Genomic DNA, 18,680 nt, shown 5'->3' on the forward strand with positions numbered 1-18,680 from the left:
ATATAGGCATAAATAATATATTACTTTGGCTTTGGTTTCATATTTAACTGAAAGTTTTTTTCAAGTTTTTTGAGTGCAGGTACAGACTATATAAGAAATTATGGGTGTTCGAAGTCAAAAGAGATTCTTTCTCCTGCCTGGATGCTCTCTTGTTAAAACGTTCTCTTGCCAGAAAAAAAGGGGGGGGGGGCGGCATTTAAAATGTCAGCCAAAGGAGTGGGAGTTATTGTTTAATGGGTACAGAGTTTCAGTTTGGGAAGGTGAAAAACTTCTGGAAATGCATGGTGATGTTGGTCACACAACAATGTGAATGTACTTAATGCCACTGAACTGTACACTTAAAAATGGTTAAAATGGTAAATTTATAAGTTTTGGAGATTTTAAAGTTATGTTCCTTGTGTTTGATTTTTCCCTGTCTTCTCTCAATTTCTTTTCCTTTCTTTGGCCGGGAAGAGTTTGGAAATGTTATATATTTTTTTCCTTTGATCTTCTAGCCATCTCCACCATCACTCTCTTTTCACTCTTGATTTTTAAAAGTTTTTATTCTCATCTTTCACAGAGTTTCACCCTTCTCCATCTAATATTTTATTTTTAATCTGACAAAATCAAGTGGAGCACTTTGAACTTAAATTCATCTTCTAAATAAGTATCACATCCTAAAATATTCCATTGCCTAGCTCCATCACTTCTGTTTTTAGGGCTCCACCTGTCTCTGTCTTTAAAATTTAATTCAAATAATGTTGATTTGAAAAAAGTTTAGGTCATTTATGCATTTATCTTTTTAAGGCTAAATTTACTGGGACTTCTTTGAAAAGGAGAGAATTGAAATCAAGTAAAGCTATCTAATTAGTTATTTTATGAGAGTAAGACTCACAGCGGAGTCTGAGTTATGCCCCAGACTGGTATCATAAGGCCACCCTTGTTGGTTGTTGGATCCTACCCCCAATAAGTTTCTTTTTGTTATGGTAGAGCTTCCCGTCAGTACCATTCCTTGGGCATTTGAAAATTGACATTTTGTGTTACACACAGCTTTTCTTTGTTACCATTTTTGGATGCTTTAGTTAAGGCGATGGATTGGAGTTAAGTTCTTTACCAATTAGAATGCCATTGGAAATTCTCTTAGAATATTTGGGAAGAAAATTCAGTTTAGAGAAAAGCACATATTGAAAAATTTTATACATATGTACATTTTCTGGGGAGTAAGTCCATAGCTTTTTTTTCAGATTTCCAAAGATGTGACTTGTCCAGAAAATGTTAAGAACTACTGTTTATATCATTAAATGAACTAATTTATGCAACTAGTTAGCCTATTGAGTATACAATATGTACTCAACAAATGTTAACTGTTGTTAAAATCCAACACCTACTGTGTGCCCAGGCAAGAATGGAGAGGAAATGGTGTCAAAGAATTAGTCAGGGGCTGGATCATGTAGGATTTTACAGGGCACGGTAGATATACATTCACGAATTTAGCTGGTAAGAAGTTCTTTAAGCTGGAGAGTGACAGGAACTGATGGACATTAAAAAAAAAACCAGTTCTGGCTACTTTGTGGAGAATAGATTTGAGGGTAGGGAGGGGAAGGAGTAAGAATGAGAGCAAGGAGACCTATTAAGAGGCTACTGAAGTAGTCTAGGAGAGAAGTGATGGTTTCTTGGATTAATTTGGTGTCAGGGTGTATTTTGGAGATAGAAAGTAGTGGATTTACTAATGGATTGGTTATGGAAGGGTGAAGGAAAAGGAGGCATGAAGGATGACATCTGGGTTTTTGGTTTGAGAACTGGGGTTCATGGTGGTACTATTTCTTGAAATGGAGAGGACTGAGAGAGTATGGTTTTGAACATATTAGACTTAAGGTGTTTTTCACACATGTACATGGAGAGAGATGTTAAGTAGCCATTTGGATATACAACTCTGAAGTTTGGGGAAAGATTGAAACTGGAAATAAAATTATGGAGTCATTGGCATATAAAGGATGGTAAAGGGTATGAGATGAGATCTTAGGAGACTTTAGGAGGAGAGTGAAGCCAGCTTAGGATGGGGCCTGCGTGGAGGAGGAGACTGGAGAAGGAGTCAGTGAGATAGTAGAAAAACTAGCATAGTGGTCTTATAAAAGCTAGAAGTGGAGTGTTTCAAGGAGAGTGGTCAGTGTGTGAATGCTGCAAAGAGGTCACATAAGAGAGAAGAGAGACATGACCACTGGATTTAGCAACATAGGTCATAGATGACCTTGACAACAGTAGTTTCCATGTATGTGGGGCAGAAGCCTGATTGTCATGGGTTAAGGAGAGAATGTGAGGTAAGGAAGTAGAGACAGCAGGATAGACAGCTCAAGAACTTTTGCAGTGAAGGAGAGGTAAGGAGGTCATGGGGTCAAGGAAGAGTTTTTTTCAAAGAAGGGAAATTCTGGAGTAGGCTTGCTTGCTGTTGTATATGAGCCAGTAGAGAAGGTAGAAACTGGTTGTGCGAGAGAGAGATTATTCAAGATGATGTCTTTTGACAAAGCAAGAGAAGATGAGTCCAGAACCCTAGCAGAGGAGTTTATCTTTCTTCAGAGCAGGGACGCTTAACTGATTGTTACTGGAGGAAAGTATGAGTGAAGATGCAGGTGGGTTTGTTGATATTCATTTTTCCTAACACAGTGTTAAATTATTGCTCCCATTTTAGAGATTGGAAAAGTGAGATTTGATGAGGAAGAATGAGTTATTTGTATAGTATGGTCCAGTAGCATCAGTAGTTATAGAACTCAAATCTCTAGACTTCCAGGTGAGTGTTCCAGTTTGTTATGTTCTTTAAGATTGAAGTGTCATAAAATATAGATTAATGTGTTTTGTGTCTTCTTGGCTCATCTGGGTATTTTGTTCTAGGGGCAGATCTGGAAGCATCTTTGCTAAGTTTTGAAAAACTTGACCGTGCCTCGCCAGACCTTTGGCCAGAACAATGTAAGTTTTTGGTTTCTTTATATCAGAATCGATGCAGGAGAACTAGTGCTACTTTGAGGGAGATTTTTGAATAGTTATCATTTAACTATAATGATTAAAATTTGAATTTTACTTCGAAGGGAAGAGACTGAATTCTGTGATCCAATGTTAAGAATAGCTGTTTGGTGTTTTTATTTTTTCAGAACACAGTGTGACTCAGGAAATGATAGGGAGCCTTTAAAACATAATTATTTCAAAAAACTACACCTGTATTAAGTTCAAACAATACAGAGATACATAAAGTATTTCTTCACCTCCTTCAATCACTGTTAAAAAGTTAACCGTTGTTAATAGTTTAGTACTGATATTTTTGACCTTTTTTATGCTTATACAGATAAACAAATAAGTGTATATTTTTAAGTATATTGAGGGTTTTTATTTTGTTTTTTTTGGTGTAATGGTGGAGTCATATGTACATGGTCTACAGCTTAATTTAGTCCACCTAGTAATTTATTAACAGATCTTTCCATGTTGGTAGGTATAGATCTACTTCATTCTTTTAAAATATTTAATTATATAGATATTCTATAGTTTATGTATTCATACCCTATTTGGAAACCTAAGTTCTATCCAATTTTTGATTATTACAAACAATTTAACAATGTATGTCCTTGCACATATATCTTTGTGCACATGGAAGGGGATGACTGTATAAGAGAATGCCCATTTCCTCATATGCTAGCCAATATTGGATGTTACTGATCTTTATTATTTTTAGTTTGTTTTTTTTAATTAGGTTTAACATTATTTTATTTTTAAATATCTGGTTTTTATTTTTCTGTTTTTTAATGTGATTCTTCCTGTGAGACATTTAAATAAACAATTGGATTGACAGAACAGCATACCTATAAAGGAAATTTGAACTTTTTGGTAAGAGATATTGTATCTCACCACCCTGTCCTCCAGCTCACTACTGATCCTTCAAGGGTCAGTTGAGGCATTATTTTCTCTGAGAAGCTTTTCCTGCTCCCTCAGTCTGATTTAGATTTACATTTTGGGGGGCAAGGGAGTCCTCCCATAGCATCTGGTATCTTTCTTGGAGCACTTAAAAAATATTACAGTTATTAATTTACTCTCTCTCCTCTTCCAGACTATAAGCTCCTTGAAGACAGGGCTGTTTTCTTCTTCTTATCTGAATCTTCTTTGTCTGGGGCACTAAAATATTTATTGAAGGAATAATGTTGTATTTTGTTTTGTTTTTTTAGTACCAGGCGTTGCTGAATTTGCAGCTTCCTTCAAAAGTGTAAGTAATATCTTTCTTACCTAAAGAAGTTGATGCAATATTTTGCTCCTGGGTAAAAGTTCAAATATTTCTTATTTGTTCACTTTCAAGAATAATGTCATAGCCTTAAAATCATTTTGTGACTGTAGCCCCGGAAATCTGTTTATATTATCATCATATTAATTGATGATGATGTCTTCCTTTGTCCAACTGCTCTATTTTGGCATTTTGACCTTTGTCTGTTAGCCTCTTTTCTCAGCTTAAAAGCTTTTAAGGTAAGGCAATTGAAATATTTAACGTTAACATCAGTACTGTTTTTGCTCAAACTATGATTTTGAAGCTTTTCTCTTTTGTTTATGTAATGCATTATGACCTTAACTTACACCTCCTTAGAGGACTTTGAAATTTCTCAGTTGCACATCAGAAATCTGAAGAAAGACATCCATTAGAGCCACAACTTTCCCACTGGCAGGGCAGCAGGCATTGTGCTAGATGCCCTAAATGTATTCTCTTATATATATATTCCCATGCCAGGAAAATATGATTATCATATTAGCTAGGACTTACATAATGCTTACCATATGCCAGGCATTGTTCTAAGCACTTTACATGTATTATTTGATCTTCACAAAACCGCATGAGATATAGGTACTATTATTGTCCTTATTTTACAAACAAGGAAATAGGCCCAGAGAGGTTAAGTAGGTTTCCCAAGGTTATAGGCTGTAAGTGGCAGAACCAGGAACTCATTAGTCTGATTACTAGTGTCCATACTCTAAACACCATACTTAGAAGCATTTGAGACCAATGTTAAAAGCACTGACTGACAGAGAAACTTGGAGGTTAAGTTACTTGCCCAAGTCCTGGTGAGTGACAGACCGGGATTTGAACACAGGTCTGTCTGATTCCAAAGCCCATGCTCTTTCTATTAAACCATACCATTGGGGATTTGTAATATAACTCTCACAGTACTTTACTATATGCTTAGCATTCTCTACTCATTATTGGAGTTAAAGGTGCTGAGTTATTAAGACCCCCCTGGGCCTATGGCTTTCATGCCCCGTGAGAGTATTTGTTCAGAGGGAATCTGATTTTGTAGCCTCTTTCATTTTTTCAAGAGCTAGAGTTGTATGAAAACTGGCCTGTGCTTTATTAGCATCCAGTAAGGCCTAAGCATGAGGAGTGCTGGATACCATAGGCTTTGCAGTCAGACATACTTGGATTTGAGTCCTGAATCTGCTACTTAACTGTCTTCCTAACATTTTTGAGCCTTGGTTTTCTCATCTGAAACTACCTCAGAGGATTGTTAGTGTAAAGTGCCATAATGCATATAAAACACTTTGCATAGTGTCTAGGACATAATAAACAATACATAGTAGCTATTATTTTTATATCAGCTTTGTCTAGTATATGGAATAGAAACGACCTGATTTAATTTTCTTATCATTCATGTGTAGTTGTAATTAACTGAAAACTAAGTGTTTTAAGTTGTAAATATAAGTATGTGTTTTTTAAAAAACTTTTAGAGTGTGGTGTTTTTTAAGAATTTTATTTATTTATTTTTCCCCCAAAGCCCCAGCAGATAGTTGTATGTCATAGTTGCACATCCTTCTAGTTGCTGTATGTGGGACACGGCCTCAGCATGGCCAGAGAAGCGGTAGCGTTGGTGCGCTCGGTGTGCGCCCGGGGTCTGAACGCGGGCCGCCAGCAGCAGAGCGCGCGCGCTTAACCGCTAAGCCACGGGGCCGGCCCTAGTGTGGTGTTTTTTAAAAACCTGATTAAATATTTATATCTTTTCCCTAGAAGTATGCACATACGTATTATTTTGAGTTTTGTTTCTAGGGGTTCAGGGCCATCCTAGAACTCCAGGTTAAGATCCCCTGGTTTGGTCTGATTCCCTAGTAGAGGGAAAAATGGTGAGTTTGACCTAGAGCCTTCTACCGGAGGTAGTATAGAGTAGTGGTTTCTGAACTCAGACTACATGGGTTTTGAATCCTGGTTTCACCAGCTGTGTGACTGGAGGCAAGTTATTTATGATCTTCCTCTACTTCAGTTTTCTTCATTTGTAAAGTGAGGATAATAATAGCTGCTTCCTAGGGTTGATTTGGAAATTAAATGACATGATGCATGTAAAGTGTTTTGCTTGTCACATAGTACCAAGTAAATATTCATTTAAAAAAAAGGAAAAGTGCTCGAGGGACATCAGCATCATGGTGGAGTGAGCTTTCCCCCTTAGACTCTCCACCTAAGATACAACAAAAAGGACGTTCATATACCAACAGAGGACACTCACACAACACAAAAGACGTCTGAGAGACCCACGCGGCCGTACATCTGAAGGTGGAGGTGCTGGACCCCCCAGAGGAAGTGGAAGGAGGTAAGGAAAACTCCTCTCCTTCCCCAACAGCAGCGACTCCGGGTCCGTGAGGCTCTCAGAGAAAGATGGGGGAGGGGCGGCCCTCCATGGGAAAACCGTCGCTCTCCAAGTTCTCTCACAGCCTGTGGGAAATTCCCATATGGAGGGGACTGAACCATTGCAGGGGTGCCTTCATCAAGCTAGTACCCCAGGAGAGCAGATAGTGAAGGAAGAGTGAGAAGCCCCTGGGATAGGGCAGGCGAAAGAGTCCCTCACCTCTGGGTCCACGCGGGTCTCAAAGAGAGAGGGGGGAGGGGGCAGCCCTCCGAGGGAAAACCGTCGCTCTCCAAGTTCCCTCACAGCCTGTGGGAAATTTCAATACGGAGGGGACTGAACTGTTGTGGGGGTGCCTTCATCAAGCTAGCACCCCAGGAGAGCAGATAGCAAGGGTAGAGTGAGAAGCCCCTGGGATCCGGCAGGTGAAAGAAAGAGCCCCTCCCCCCCACTAGGTGCTCCAGCACAACCAATTGGCCACAGTGCCTGTGGATCACGGCGGGCTCAGAATATACAGCTCTTGACCCCCACCCAGTGGCGGTGGGTGGAAGCTGCAACCAGATATTATCAATACACAGCTCTTGACCCCCATTCAGTGGTGGCAGATGGAAGCTGCGACCAGATATTTTCAGAATGAGGAAAAATAAGCCCACCCCCTCAAGCAGTATGCAAAAATATATTAAATCTCCAGACCAGAAGGAAAATGACAAGCACCCAGAAATCATTCCTGAAGGCACAGAAATTTATAACCTAAAAGAGAATTAAAAATAGCTATCATAAAAAAGCTCAATGAATTACAAGAAAATACAGATAGATAATTCAACGACATCAGGAACTTCTTCACAAAAGAGATTGAAACTGTAAAGAAAAACCAATCAGAAATGTTGGAGATGAAAAACACAATGGAGGAGATAAAGAAAAATCTGGAATCTTTAAAGAACAGAGCTGACAATATGGAGGAAAGAATTAGCATTGTTGAGGATAGGAATGCAGAAATGCTCCAGATGGAGGAGGAGAGAGAACTAAGACTAAAAAAAATGAAGACATTCTCCAAGAAATATGACTCAATTAGGAAATGCAACGTAAGGATTACAGGTATTCCAGAGGGAGAAGAGAGGGAAAACAGAGCAGAGAGCTTGTTTAAAGAAATAATAGCTGAGAACTTCCCAAACCTGGAGACGGAGCTGGAAATACAAGTGAATGAAGTCATCAGATCTCCTAAATATATTGACATAAAAAGACCCTCTCCAAGGCATATAATAGTAAAGCTGGCAAAAGTCAATGCCAAAGGAAAAAATATTAAAGGCAGCAAGACAAGAAAAAATAACATACAAAGGAATCCCAATCAGGCTCTCAGCCGATTTCTCGGCAGAAACTCTACAGGCTAGGAGAGTGTGGAATGATATATTCAAAATTCTGAAAGACAAAAATTTTCAGCCAAGAATACTCTATCCAGTGAAAATATCCTTCAGATATGATGGAGAAATAATAACTATCTGAGATAAACAGGGCCGGCCCTGTGGCTTAGCAGTTAAGTGCGCGCGATCCACTACTGGCGGCCAGGGTTCGGATCCCGGGCGTGCACCGACGCACTGCTTCTCCGGCCATGCTGAGGCCGTGTCCCACATACAGCAACTAGAAGGATGTGCAACTATGACATACAACTATTTGCTGGGGCTTTGGAGAAAAAAAAAAAGGAGGAGGATTGGCAATAGATGTTAGCTCAGGGCCGGTCTTCCTCAAAAAAAAAAAAAAACAACTATCCGAGATAAACAAAAGGTAAGGGAGTTCATTGCTACAAGCTCCCCACTACAACAAATGCTCAAGAAGGCCCTCATGCCTGAAAAAAAAAAAGAGAAAAGGGTTACAAACCTTTAAGCAAGGAGAAAAATACGTAGACAAAATGAGAAAAATTGCAGCTCTCTATCAGAATAGGTTAGAAACGCTTAATTATAACATCAAAGATTAAGGGAAGGAAAATACCAAAAAATAAATATAACCTCGTCACATTAAACACAAACTCACAACACAAGATGGAATAAATTCTGACAATAATAACTGAGAAGGGGAAGAGGAATGGGATGTAATTGACTTAGTCTAAGGAAATAAGAGGCCGTCAGAAAATGGACTATCTCATCTACGAGATTTTTTATAAAACCTCATGGTAACCACTAAACAAATAATCAGAACAGAAAGACGTATGGTAAGTAAAGAGCAAACTAAGGAAAAGATCATACAGAACTACCAAACTGAATTGGTAGTCTGAAACACACAGGATGAGAAAGAAAGCAAATGCAAAAGAACTGGAAAATGAGTGATAAAATAGCAACATTAAGCCCTCATATATAAATAATCACTCTAAATGTAAATGGATTGAATTCTCTGAGACTGACTTTAAAGATGAACAGTATTATTTTGTAAGGTGACTTTGTAGGCCGTATCTGAACCTGAGGAAATCTAGGTCTTTGAAATTATAATTTGCCAGTATTTTCAAGCAACCTGAAGGCTGTGTGACAAGTTACTTTTCTTATAAGAAGGAAGAGTAGGGTCTCTTCACATTTTGTATGTATCTGAATGGATATATTTTTATTTTCTGACAGCCTATTACTAGCTCTCCACCCAAATGGATGGCTGAAATAGAACGTGATGACATCGACATGTTGAAAGGTAAGCAGTGCTGGTGGCCTCTAACTTTTAACCTGACATTTATGCTCCTCTACAAACCACCTTTCCAATTCTTCTCTTACTATTCCCTTAAATGTATTCTTGATTTCAGTCAAACTGCCTACTTAACCATCCTTAGTCATAGTTCTTCATGTCTAAATGCCTTTCTCATGGCTGGCCTAGTGGCCTAGTGGTTAAGTTCACACTCTCCGCTTCAGCGGCCTGGGGTTTGGAGGTTCGGATCCATGGTACGGACCTATGCACCACTTATCAAGCCATGCTGTGGCGGTGTCCCATATAAAGTAGAGAAAGATGGGCATGGATGTTAGCTCAGGGCCACTCTTCCTCAAGAAAAAAAAAGGCAGGGGAGGATTGGCATCGGATGTTAGCTCAGGGCTAGTCCTCGTCAAAAAAAAAAAAAAATCTCTTCTTCTTTTTTTTAATAATTTTTTGTTTATTTATTTTTTTTTCCCCCAAAGCCCCAGTAGATAGTTGTACGTCATAGCTGCACGTCCTTCTAGTTGCTGTATGTGGGATGTGGCCTCAGCATGGCAGGAGAAGCAGTGCGTCGGTGCGCGCCCGGGATCCGAACCCCGGGCCGCCAGCAGCGGAGCGCGCGCTCTTAACCGCTAAGCCATGGGGCCGGCCAAAAAGAAAAAAATCTCTTCTAAATGCTGTCCTCTACTTTTCCATGTGTAGAAATCCTGCCAGTGCAAGACTCAGTCATAATGATTTCTTCTGCTGCTAAATTCCTTTAATATTAACTTTATTTTGTATAATGTTTGCAGTTAACAAAAAGCTCTCATGTAGATATTCTCATTTAATTCTCATAAAGGTCCTGTGAGTTAGGAATGATGATATCTAAGGTTCAGAGGTTAACTTAACCAAGATTTATTAGAAAGAGTTAAAATTTAAACTCTGATCTTTTAAGTCTAGTCTCTTACAACTATAACACAAGTGCCTTATTTAGGATTTACTGGCATATATTGTTGTCAGTACTATTAATTGACAACCCCTTAGTGGGTTAAAACCTGTCTTTTATTTCTTTCTATCCAATTTTTCCCATAAAGAATACTGTAAGTAGTGAATATTGTTGTTTGATAAATGACTTGGGACTCAACCACAAAGTGGAAATTTAAATTAAAAAACATTAATTTTCCTTGATTTTGCTCTACTTTATTTAATTTTTTATCATCCTTCTGGTGATAAGATTCATGATGGTTGTGAAGTAATAAACTGAAATTAAGCTAAAACTCTGGGATTCTTGAGCTATTTAAGTGGCTGAACAAATCAAGAAAGTCTGCATATGCCAGATACAGATAATGAGTGTGGCATGATAAGTGGGAGAAAATAACACCTTTATTTGATTTCAGAAGTAATTCATTGTTCTGCATGAAATGCATAAATGCAGATTCCCTCCTCCAGCCATGGAAAAATTAAGTCTCAAGGGCATCTCGGGTTCATTGTTCTAATGTTCCAAACAGACATTTATATAATATCCCATCAGTGTATATTTTCTAAGGAAACTTTAAATTTTTAATAAGGGATCATAGCATTATATTCCATACAAATTGACCTGTGTCTTAAACCTAAAAGGAATTGAGTGCTATTTAAGTGAAAATCTGGAAAATAAGTTTTTATTTTAAGTATACTGTCTTTTTATCTGATAAACTTAAAAATTTTTATAGGAATTTGATTTGAAGGGATAGTTTGGATTAATATTTAGTCTTTGCTTTCTAAACTTAGGGAAATGGGGAACAGTAAGTGTTTAGTTGCTGTTTTATAAATGACAGTGGAGACACTGTCCGTTTTGCAAGACAGAGATCTGTCTGTAGGCTTTCTCAATGCTATGTCGAATCACAATGTTTTATATTTTAATGGTGTATTTATTTTGTATGATAGGCAAAATAAATGTTATAAAAGGATCCTTAGGATAAAACACATAATTTGCTATTGTATTTATGCTAACTCTCTTCTCATTAAGTGAGTAAGCTCATTTGAGGCATTTTGCAGTAGTGGGAAAGAGGTATGTGTGTGTGTGTGTGTGTGTGTGTGTGTGTGTGTGTGTGTGTGTGGAGAATGATTGAATGAGAAGAGATATGGATCCATTTTCTACTTATTTGCTAGGAATTAAGCTTGAAAACTTTCATAACAAGGATTCCCAATCCAAATGAGGTGTTGCTAGAGAACAGTGGAAAGAAATGGTATTGAAATAAATGACTCTGTTTCAGAACTGGGGAGCCTTACCACAGCTAATTTGATGGAGAAGGTACGAGGCCTACAGAACTTGGCCTATCAGCTGGGGCTGGATGAGTGTGAGTACCCAGAGCACATTTATTCAGGGTTGCATGTTGTGTATTTCATGATGAGTTCTAGCTGTAAATCAGAAAGTATCTGTATTAGGTATTCTGAAGGTAAGAAGTCACTGTAATCTAAAGTGTGCCTTTTATGATAGTGTGTGCTGGAATAATTGTTGAGTTTACTAGGTAACAAGTTATTTTTCTCTGTACAGTAAAAGTATATTGGAAACCTTTTCAGTTTTAAGTGATAGAATGTCAAATCAAACTAGCTTAAGCAAAAGAAGAACTTTACTAGTTCACATAAATCAAAATTCCAGGAGTAGAAATAGCTTTGAGAATATCTAGATCCCTGACTCTTAATGATGTCACTGGGATGTGCTCTTGTTCTTGCTTTTGTTTTGTATCTCAGGGCTTTGCTTCATTCGTATGTTAGTCTTATTCTTTGGTGCTTCAGATGGCTTTTTCCTAGACCTGGGGAAGGTGGCCAAAAGGAGCTCTAGTTTATGTGTCTTTAAATCTCATAATCCCCAAAGAAAGAACCTGTTTTCTGAATGTTCCAAAAAAAAGGTCCTGGTGAGGGCTCTGTTCGTCTTGGCTCACATACGTATCCTGAAACCAGTCCTTTAACCAGGTAGCATGGAGCACTCCGAAGGATCAAGCCTAGGTCCTGGGTGCAGATGCAGATTGGAAGGGTTAGTCTGACTCAAATCACATGGAATGGGAGGGAACAATTAGTTCCCTGAAAAGAAAGGGATAGATAGCACACCGAGAACGTAATCTACCATGAGTAATATTTTAAAAGTTCTCATTTATTCCTGTCTGCTCTCCATTCTTTTAGTTTAAAATTATTTCTTTATAAATTGTGTCTTTTTCCATACTGTATTCATTATAAAACTGGAAAAGGAACTGGAAATTCTCACTTTGTAATTGAAAGAGATACTCAACATAAATACAGTGGTTAGAACTTTGTTCCCAGTGTGTACGTCCTGAGACCTTCGTAAATCCACAGTTTTGAGAAGCTACTGTAGCTTATAATTTTCTTCATAATTGCAAGTTTTGCACTGAGTAGAGCAATCCCAAAAGCAGTTTCACAAATTGTTTTCCTTGTTTGTAGAGCGTATAGTAGATTTGTTCATGTCATTGATTTGTTACTGTCAAATTCAACATTTCACTTTAAAATTTAATTTAAAACTTCTGACTTTTTTTTTTTTTTTTTTTGTGAGGAGATCAGCCCTGAGCTAACATCCGCCAATCCTCCTCTTTTTTTTTTTTTTTTTTTTGCTGAGGAAGACGGCCCTGGGCTAACATCAGTGCCCATCTTCCTCCACTTTATATGGGACGCCGCCACAGCATGGCTTACCAAGCAGTGCGTGGCGGCTTACCAAGCAGTGCGTCGGTGCGCGCCCGGGATCCGAACCAGCGAACCCCGGGCCGCCGCAGCGGAGCGCGCGCACCCAACCGCTTGCGCCACCGGGCCGGCCCCTAAAACTTCTAATTTTTGACTAATAGTTATCACTTCCTTAGCCCTCTTTATCTTTTCTTTATTTTCAATATTGGCGTTAGTAGTTGGCTTTCTTTTACCGAGAAAACATCTTTTAATCGCTTCACGAATCAAGGAGCAGAAAATAACAAACTGCTTTGAGATGTGATTGCTAGGTGGTCTGCTAGGTTCACTCATTGTTACCTCACTCTCCTCTGTGTACTGGTCATTTCTCGTGATTAAAGTTTATGTCTTGGCAAAAGTACTAATTACCGTGTATTTCATGGACCTCCAGGGTTTATAATGAAAAGGCAAATCTGTGATTATTAAATTCATGAATGCAAGGCTTGTATCATATAGAACTTGATTCTTTTTCTAGCTCTGGATAATAAATGCTGTAATGATCATAATGATCAATCCTTTGTCTCTCTGTCAATTTTTTTCATGAAATAAATTTTATGCTTGCTGTATCAAGAAGATCCTACATTACCAAATGTATTTATCAACAGTATTATCTCTAGTTAGTTGTAGTTGAAATTGTTATATTCCCTCTGATTAGTTTTTCTGCTTTCCTACTTAGAAAGATAATGCAGTATTTTCTTTCCCCACTTTTTGTTATGGAAAATTTTAAATGTATATTTAAGATAGAGAGAACAGAATAATTACCTCGTGTACTCATGACCTGGCTTCAATAGTCAACATATGTCCAATCTGTTTCACTTCTACAAACCTCCCACAATTATTTTAAAGCAAATCGCAGGCATCATATTACCTCATTGCTAAATAACTTCATGTGTGATTTAAAAAGACAAGGACTCTCTCTCTCCTTTTTTTTTTAAAAAATATAACCACAATTCCATTATTATGACTAAAAAATTTTAACAGACTTGCTTTATATCATCAGATAGCCAATCAGGATTCAGATTTCCCTGATTCACTCATAATTGTCTTTACATATACAGTTGGTTTGTTTGAATCAGGCTCTAAATAAGGTTCACATACTGTATTTGATTGATATGTCTCTTAAGTCTCTTTTAGTCTGTCATGGTTGCACCTCCCTTTTATTTTCCCTTGCCATTTATTAAATCTAGTTATATGTTCTGTAGAATTTTCTACATTCTGGATTTTGTTGCTCACATCCCTCTAGTAGTGCTTAATACGTTCATCTATCCCTTTTTATTTCCTGGTAGTTTGATCTAGAAGCTTGCACAGCTATAGGCTTGATTTTTATTTTCATTTTGGCAAGAATATTTCATAAATGGTGTTGTATGCATCCATCAGAAGATTGGTCATGTAATTAATTGATAAAGGTGTTGTTAGCCTGATCTATTATTCATTGTAAAATTCTCCATCAGCCGGGGCCGGCCCGGTGGCGCAAGCGGTTAAGTGCGCGCGCTCCGCTGCGGCGGCCTGGGGTTCGCTGGTTCGGATCCCGGGCGCACACCGACGCACTGCTTGGCAGGCCATGCTGTGGCGGCGTCCCATATAAAGTGGAGGAAGATGGGCACAGATGTTAGCCCAGGGCCGTCTTCCTCAGCAAAAAAAAGAGGAGGATTGGCGGATGTTAGCACAGGGCTGATCTCCTCACAAAAAAAAAAAAAAAAAAATTCTCCATCAGCCTTTGATGACTGCCTAGATCCACTATTTTACTATAGGTTGGAAAATGGTAATATTTTACTTCTGTCATTCCTTCTTATTAGCTAGAATTTTTCTGTGATGGGCTTTATCTTATTAACTATTTTTTATTACCTTGAAAGCTGTTCCTACTGGATAAATGATTCTTTCTCTTTATCAGTTTTTAGAATAATGAGTTGGTTCTCTAAGCATCAATAAAGTCTATTTTAATGGCTTTCCACAGAATCAGAAACTTGGTGTGGTTTTTTTTAGTTTTAGTTTTTAATCCACACGGTTAAAACCATTATTACTGTTAAGTGTTTGCATTTCTAAAACTTAAAGCTTTGGAGGTGGAAAGTTTGAAGGCACCCAACTCAGCCATCTTAAGCACAGAACCAAAATTCTGCAACAGAAATGCTCATTTCTGCCAGATGACTCCCATGAGAACAGCTGAGGTTTTTCAAAATTATTTTCTAGTTCAAAACTCAGCCTTATTTCAACTTCCGTAGCAGTGCTTTGCAACTGATTGTCATTTTCCCTGATCATAATGAATTAGCTGACATATAGAAAATAGTTTTTAAATTTAGAATTGGAAAGAATTACATTGATATGTATTGGACTTCTTGGATACAGTCTCTCTTTCTTTATTGTGTATAGTGTATTTGCATAAAAGCAAGATCTTTTTTTGTCCTTACAGATTATTCATCTACTCTAGGGGTTGACATTTACTTGACACCCTAATCTGGTGTTTCAATGTCTCAGTCCTCTTTCCTGCATTAATTGAAAGAATGACATGGATGAAAAATAAGCAATAGGAACTGATGAATCCCCAAGGACCAGTGATCCTGTTTTCATGCAAATATCTGCACTGATAAAGATGATGGAAAGAAAAAAAATGCAAAAAATATTTGTCCTCAAAACATGATTGTTAGTCACTTCCCTAGAGTATTGTTAAATGTTAGTATAGAAATAATGTGAACCTTCTAGGGCTGATAGTAACTAGATTGTGTCTTTTGGAAAATGAACTCTGCCCTTTGATTTGGTACATGATTATGTCTCAGATAACTTTTATGGTTTGCAGATTTTGGAATGCAGTAAGTTTTTGTATAGGCATTTATAGCTTCTCATGATTGGGGCCCCTTGGTTTGATTTGGGCAGTTAATTTATATGAAATTCCCATGAAATATATAGAAATACAAAAAATTGTAAACTGCCTTATCATATAAAGAATTCTGTTTCTGTTACTTCCATCTGAGTTCAGTGTCCTTCCTATTTTACTTATAGTCACCTTCTAACTGGTCTCCCTGCCTCTCAACTACCCTATTCCAGTTCATCTTGTTTACCACTACCAGATTAATTTTTCTAAAGTACCATTTGCTTCTGTTTGTCCTTTTCTCATGTCATTAGTAGTACATCATTACCCATGTGATAAAATTCAGATTCCTTAGCATGGCATTCAAAATCCTCTACACTCTGGCCTTAGCCTAATCTCTAGCCTTCTTACTTACTTCTTCCCTACCAAAACAATCTACACTGTTCCCATTTTAAATACTCACTGTTCCTGGAACACTTCCCCATCTTCTTAATTCTGTTCATGCTATTCTTTTTTCTTAGAAAGCCCTCCTTGACCTATTTCTAATACATTTATGCGCAGTGTAACGACGTTTTAGTCGATGACGGACCACATATACGACAGTGGTCCCTAAGATTAGTACCACATAGCCTAGGTATATGGTAGGCTATACCAACTAGGTTTGTGTAAGTACCCTCTGAGAGTGCACAATGACGAAATCTCCTAATGACATTTTTCTCAGCACATATCCCCGTTGTTAAGCGATGTGACTGTATTAGAACTTTTATTCATCCTTCATCATTCAGCCCAGGATTTAGCTCTTTCATCAGCCTTTCCTTTTCATACCTGATCTGGAAAGTGACCTTTCTTTCCTGGCCTCCCAAATTGCTCCTAGAGCAGTTGATTTGTTTCATTTGTATGGCACTTTGACCATCTTGGGAGATTTTTGGTACATTTCTTATCGCTGGGATTGATTTTAACTCTTTAAGGTAAGAACCATATTTTTATGCTATCTTTGTAGCCCATGGAGTACCTGGCATATAGTAAATATGCAATGTGTATTTGCTGATTGAATGATCAACTGCTGATGTCTTCAAATGAAACGACAGAATTTTTCTAGTGAAATCCATTGACTTAAAACTGAAAAGATGCAGCTTCTGGAAATTGCTCTTTTTCTGGATAGTTTATGTTTTTGTGTGTGTGTGTGTGTGTGTGTGAGGAAGGTCAGCCCTGAGCTAACATCTGATGCCAATCCTCCTCTTTTTTGCTGAGGAAGATTGGCTCTGGGCTAACATCTGTGCCCATCTTCCTCTACTTTATTTGGGACGCCACCACAGCATGGGTTGACAAGCGGTGCGTCGGTGTGTGCCCGGGATCCAAACCTGTGAACCCTGGGCCGCCGAAGTGGAGCACATGCACTTAACCACTGAACTACCAGACTGGCCCCTTGATCATTTATATTTTATCGATGAGAAGTAACATTTGAAGATCTCATAATGTCTGAAATTTTTCCTTTTATGATAGTGGATGATCAGCCTCACATAGTAAAAATAGTATGGAGCTTGTTGATAGTGGTTTGGGTTTATCTTCTACCTGAACCCTACTCCGTCACTATTATGACCTGGACACGATCCTGATTTAGTCTTATAAGTTGCAACAGTACATGGCTTGCTTTATTTCTAAGACCCATTGAACTGTTCTTATACCAGTACCTCACTGTCTTGATTACTGTACCTTTGTAGTAAGTTTCAAAATTGGGATGTGTGAGTTTTCCAACTTTGTTTTCCTTTTTCAAAATTGTTTTGGCTATTCTGGGTCCCGTGAATTTCCATAGGAATTTTAACTTGTCAATTGTTGCAAAGAAGTCAGCTGGGATTTTGATAGGGATTGCGTTGAATCTCTAAATCAGTTCGGGGAGTATTGCCATCTTAATAATATTAAGATGAGGTATGATGTGGTATATCTTTCTATTTGTTTAGATCTTCTTTCATTTCTTTCAACAGTGTTTTGTAGTTTTCAAAGTATAAGTTTTATACTTCTTTTTTTCTTTTTTTTCTTTTTTTTTTTTTTGCTGAGGAAGATTCGCCCTGAGCTAACATCTGTTGGCAATCTTCCTCTTTTTGCTGAGGGAGATTCGCCCTGAGCTAACATCTGTTGCCAATCTTCCTCTATTTTGTATGTGAGCCGCCGCCACAGCGTGGCCACTGATAGATGAGTGGTGTAGGTCCACACCCAGGAACTGAACCTGGGCTGCCAAAGCAGAGTGCGCCAAACTTAACCACTAGGGCACTGGGGCTGGCCCTATACTTCATTTGTTAAAATTTATTCCTAAGTATTTTATTTTTTGATATTATATATTTTTTGCTGTTATATTTGCTATTTATATTATATATATTTTTGGCTATTATAATTGGCATTATTTTCTTAATTTCATTTTCAGTTTGCTCATTGCTAACTATAGAGAAACACAATTTTTGTTTATTGATCTTATATCCTGCAACTTTACTGAACTCATGTATTAATTCTAATTGTGTTTTAGTAGATTACTTAAGATTTTCTAAAATAGAATCACGTCATCTGCAAATAGAGATAGTTTTACTTTTTTATTTCTAATCTGGATGCCTTTTATTTCCTTTTCTTGCCTAATTGCCCTGGCTAGAAATTCCAGTAACAGTGTTGAATAGAAGTGGCAAGAGTGGACATCTTTGTTTTCTTTCTGATCTTAGGGAGAAGGCATTAAGTAGTTAGCTGTGGGTTTTTTGTAGATGCCCTTTGTCGGGTCAAGGAAATTATCCTATATTCTTAGTTTGTTGAGTGTTTTAATCTGGAAGAGGTGTTGAATTTGACGTATTTGTTTTGATTTCACTTTACCATATACTGTAAAATAATTTAAAATCCCGATTTAATTTATACTTATTTACTTGGACTGGTTTGAAATT

The 18,680-nt window shown here is 37.8% G+C and overlaps 1 protein-coding gene across 5 annotated transcripts in view; it reads left to right on the top strand.

Annotated features, from left to right (window-relative positions):
• The window catches only part of LIN52 (lin-52 DREAM MuvB core complex component), a 116,849-nt gene that overhangs the window by 1,276 nt on the left and 96,893 nt on the right, over nt 1-18,680 (top strand). For 3 of the 5 annotated variants that reach the window (XR_009223718.1, XM_058567337.1, XM_058567340.1), the window contains exons 2-5: nt 2,866-2,940; nt 4,185-4,222; nt 9,212-9,278; nt 11,507-11,590. Coding sequence is in view for 4 of the 5 variants with exons in the window: in XM_058567337.1 (XP_058423320.1) it covers nt 2,866-2,940; nt 4,185-4,222; nt 9,212-9,278; nt 11,507-11,590 (264 nt within the window). In the remaining variant the exon portion in view is untranslated. Of the gene's footprint in view, nt 1-2,865; nt 2,941-4,184; nt 4,223-9,211; nt 9,279-11,506; nt 11,591-15,366; nt 17,741-18,680 lie in introns of those variants that run through there. The other 2 variants (XM_058567338.1, XM_058567339.1) reach the window with 2 other exon arrangements.

This window comes from Diceros bicornis, chromosome 24, assembly GCF_020826845.1.
Source record: "Diceros bicornis minor isolate mBicDic1 chromosome 24, mDicBic1.mat.cur, whole genome shotgun sequence".
Classification (NCBI taxonomy): Eukaryota; Metazoa; Chordata; class Mammalia; order Perissodactyla; family Rhinocerotidae; genus Diceros; species Diceros bicornis.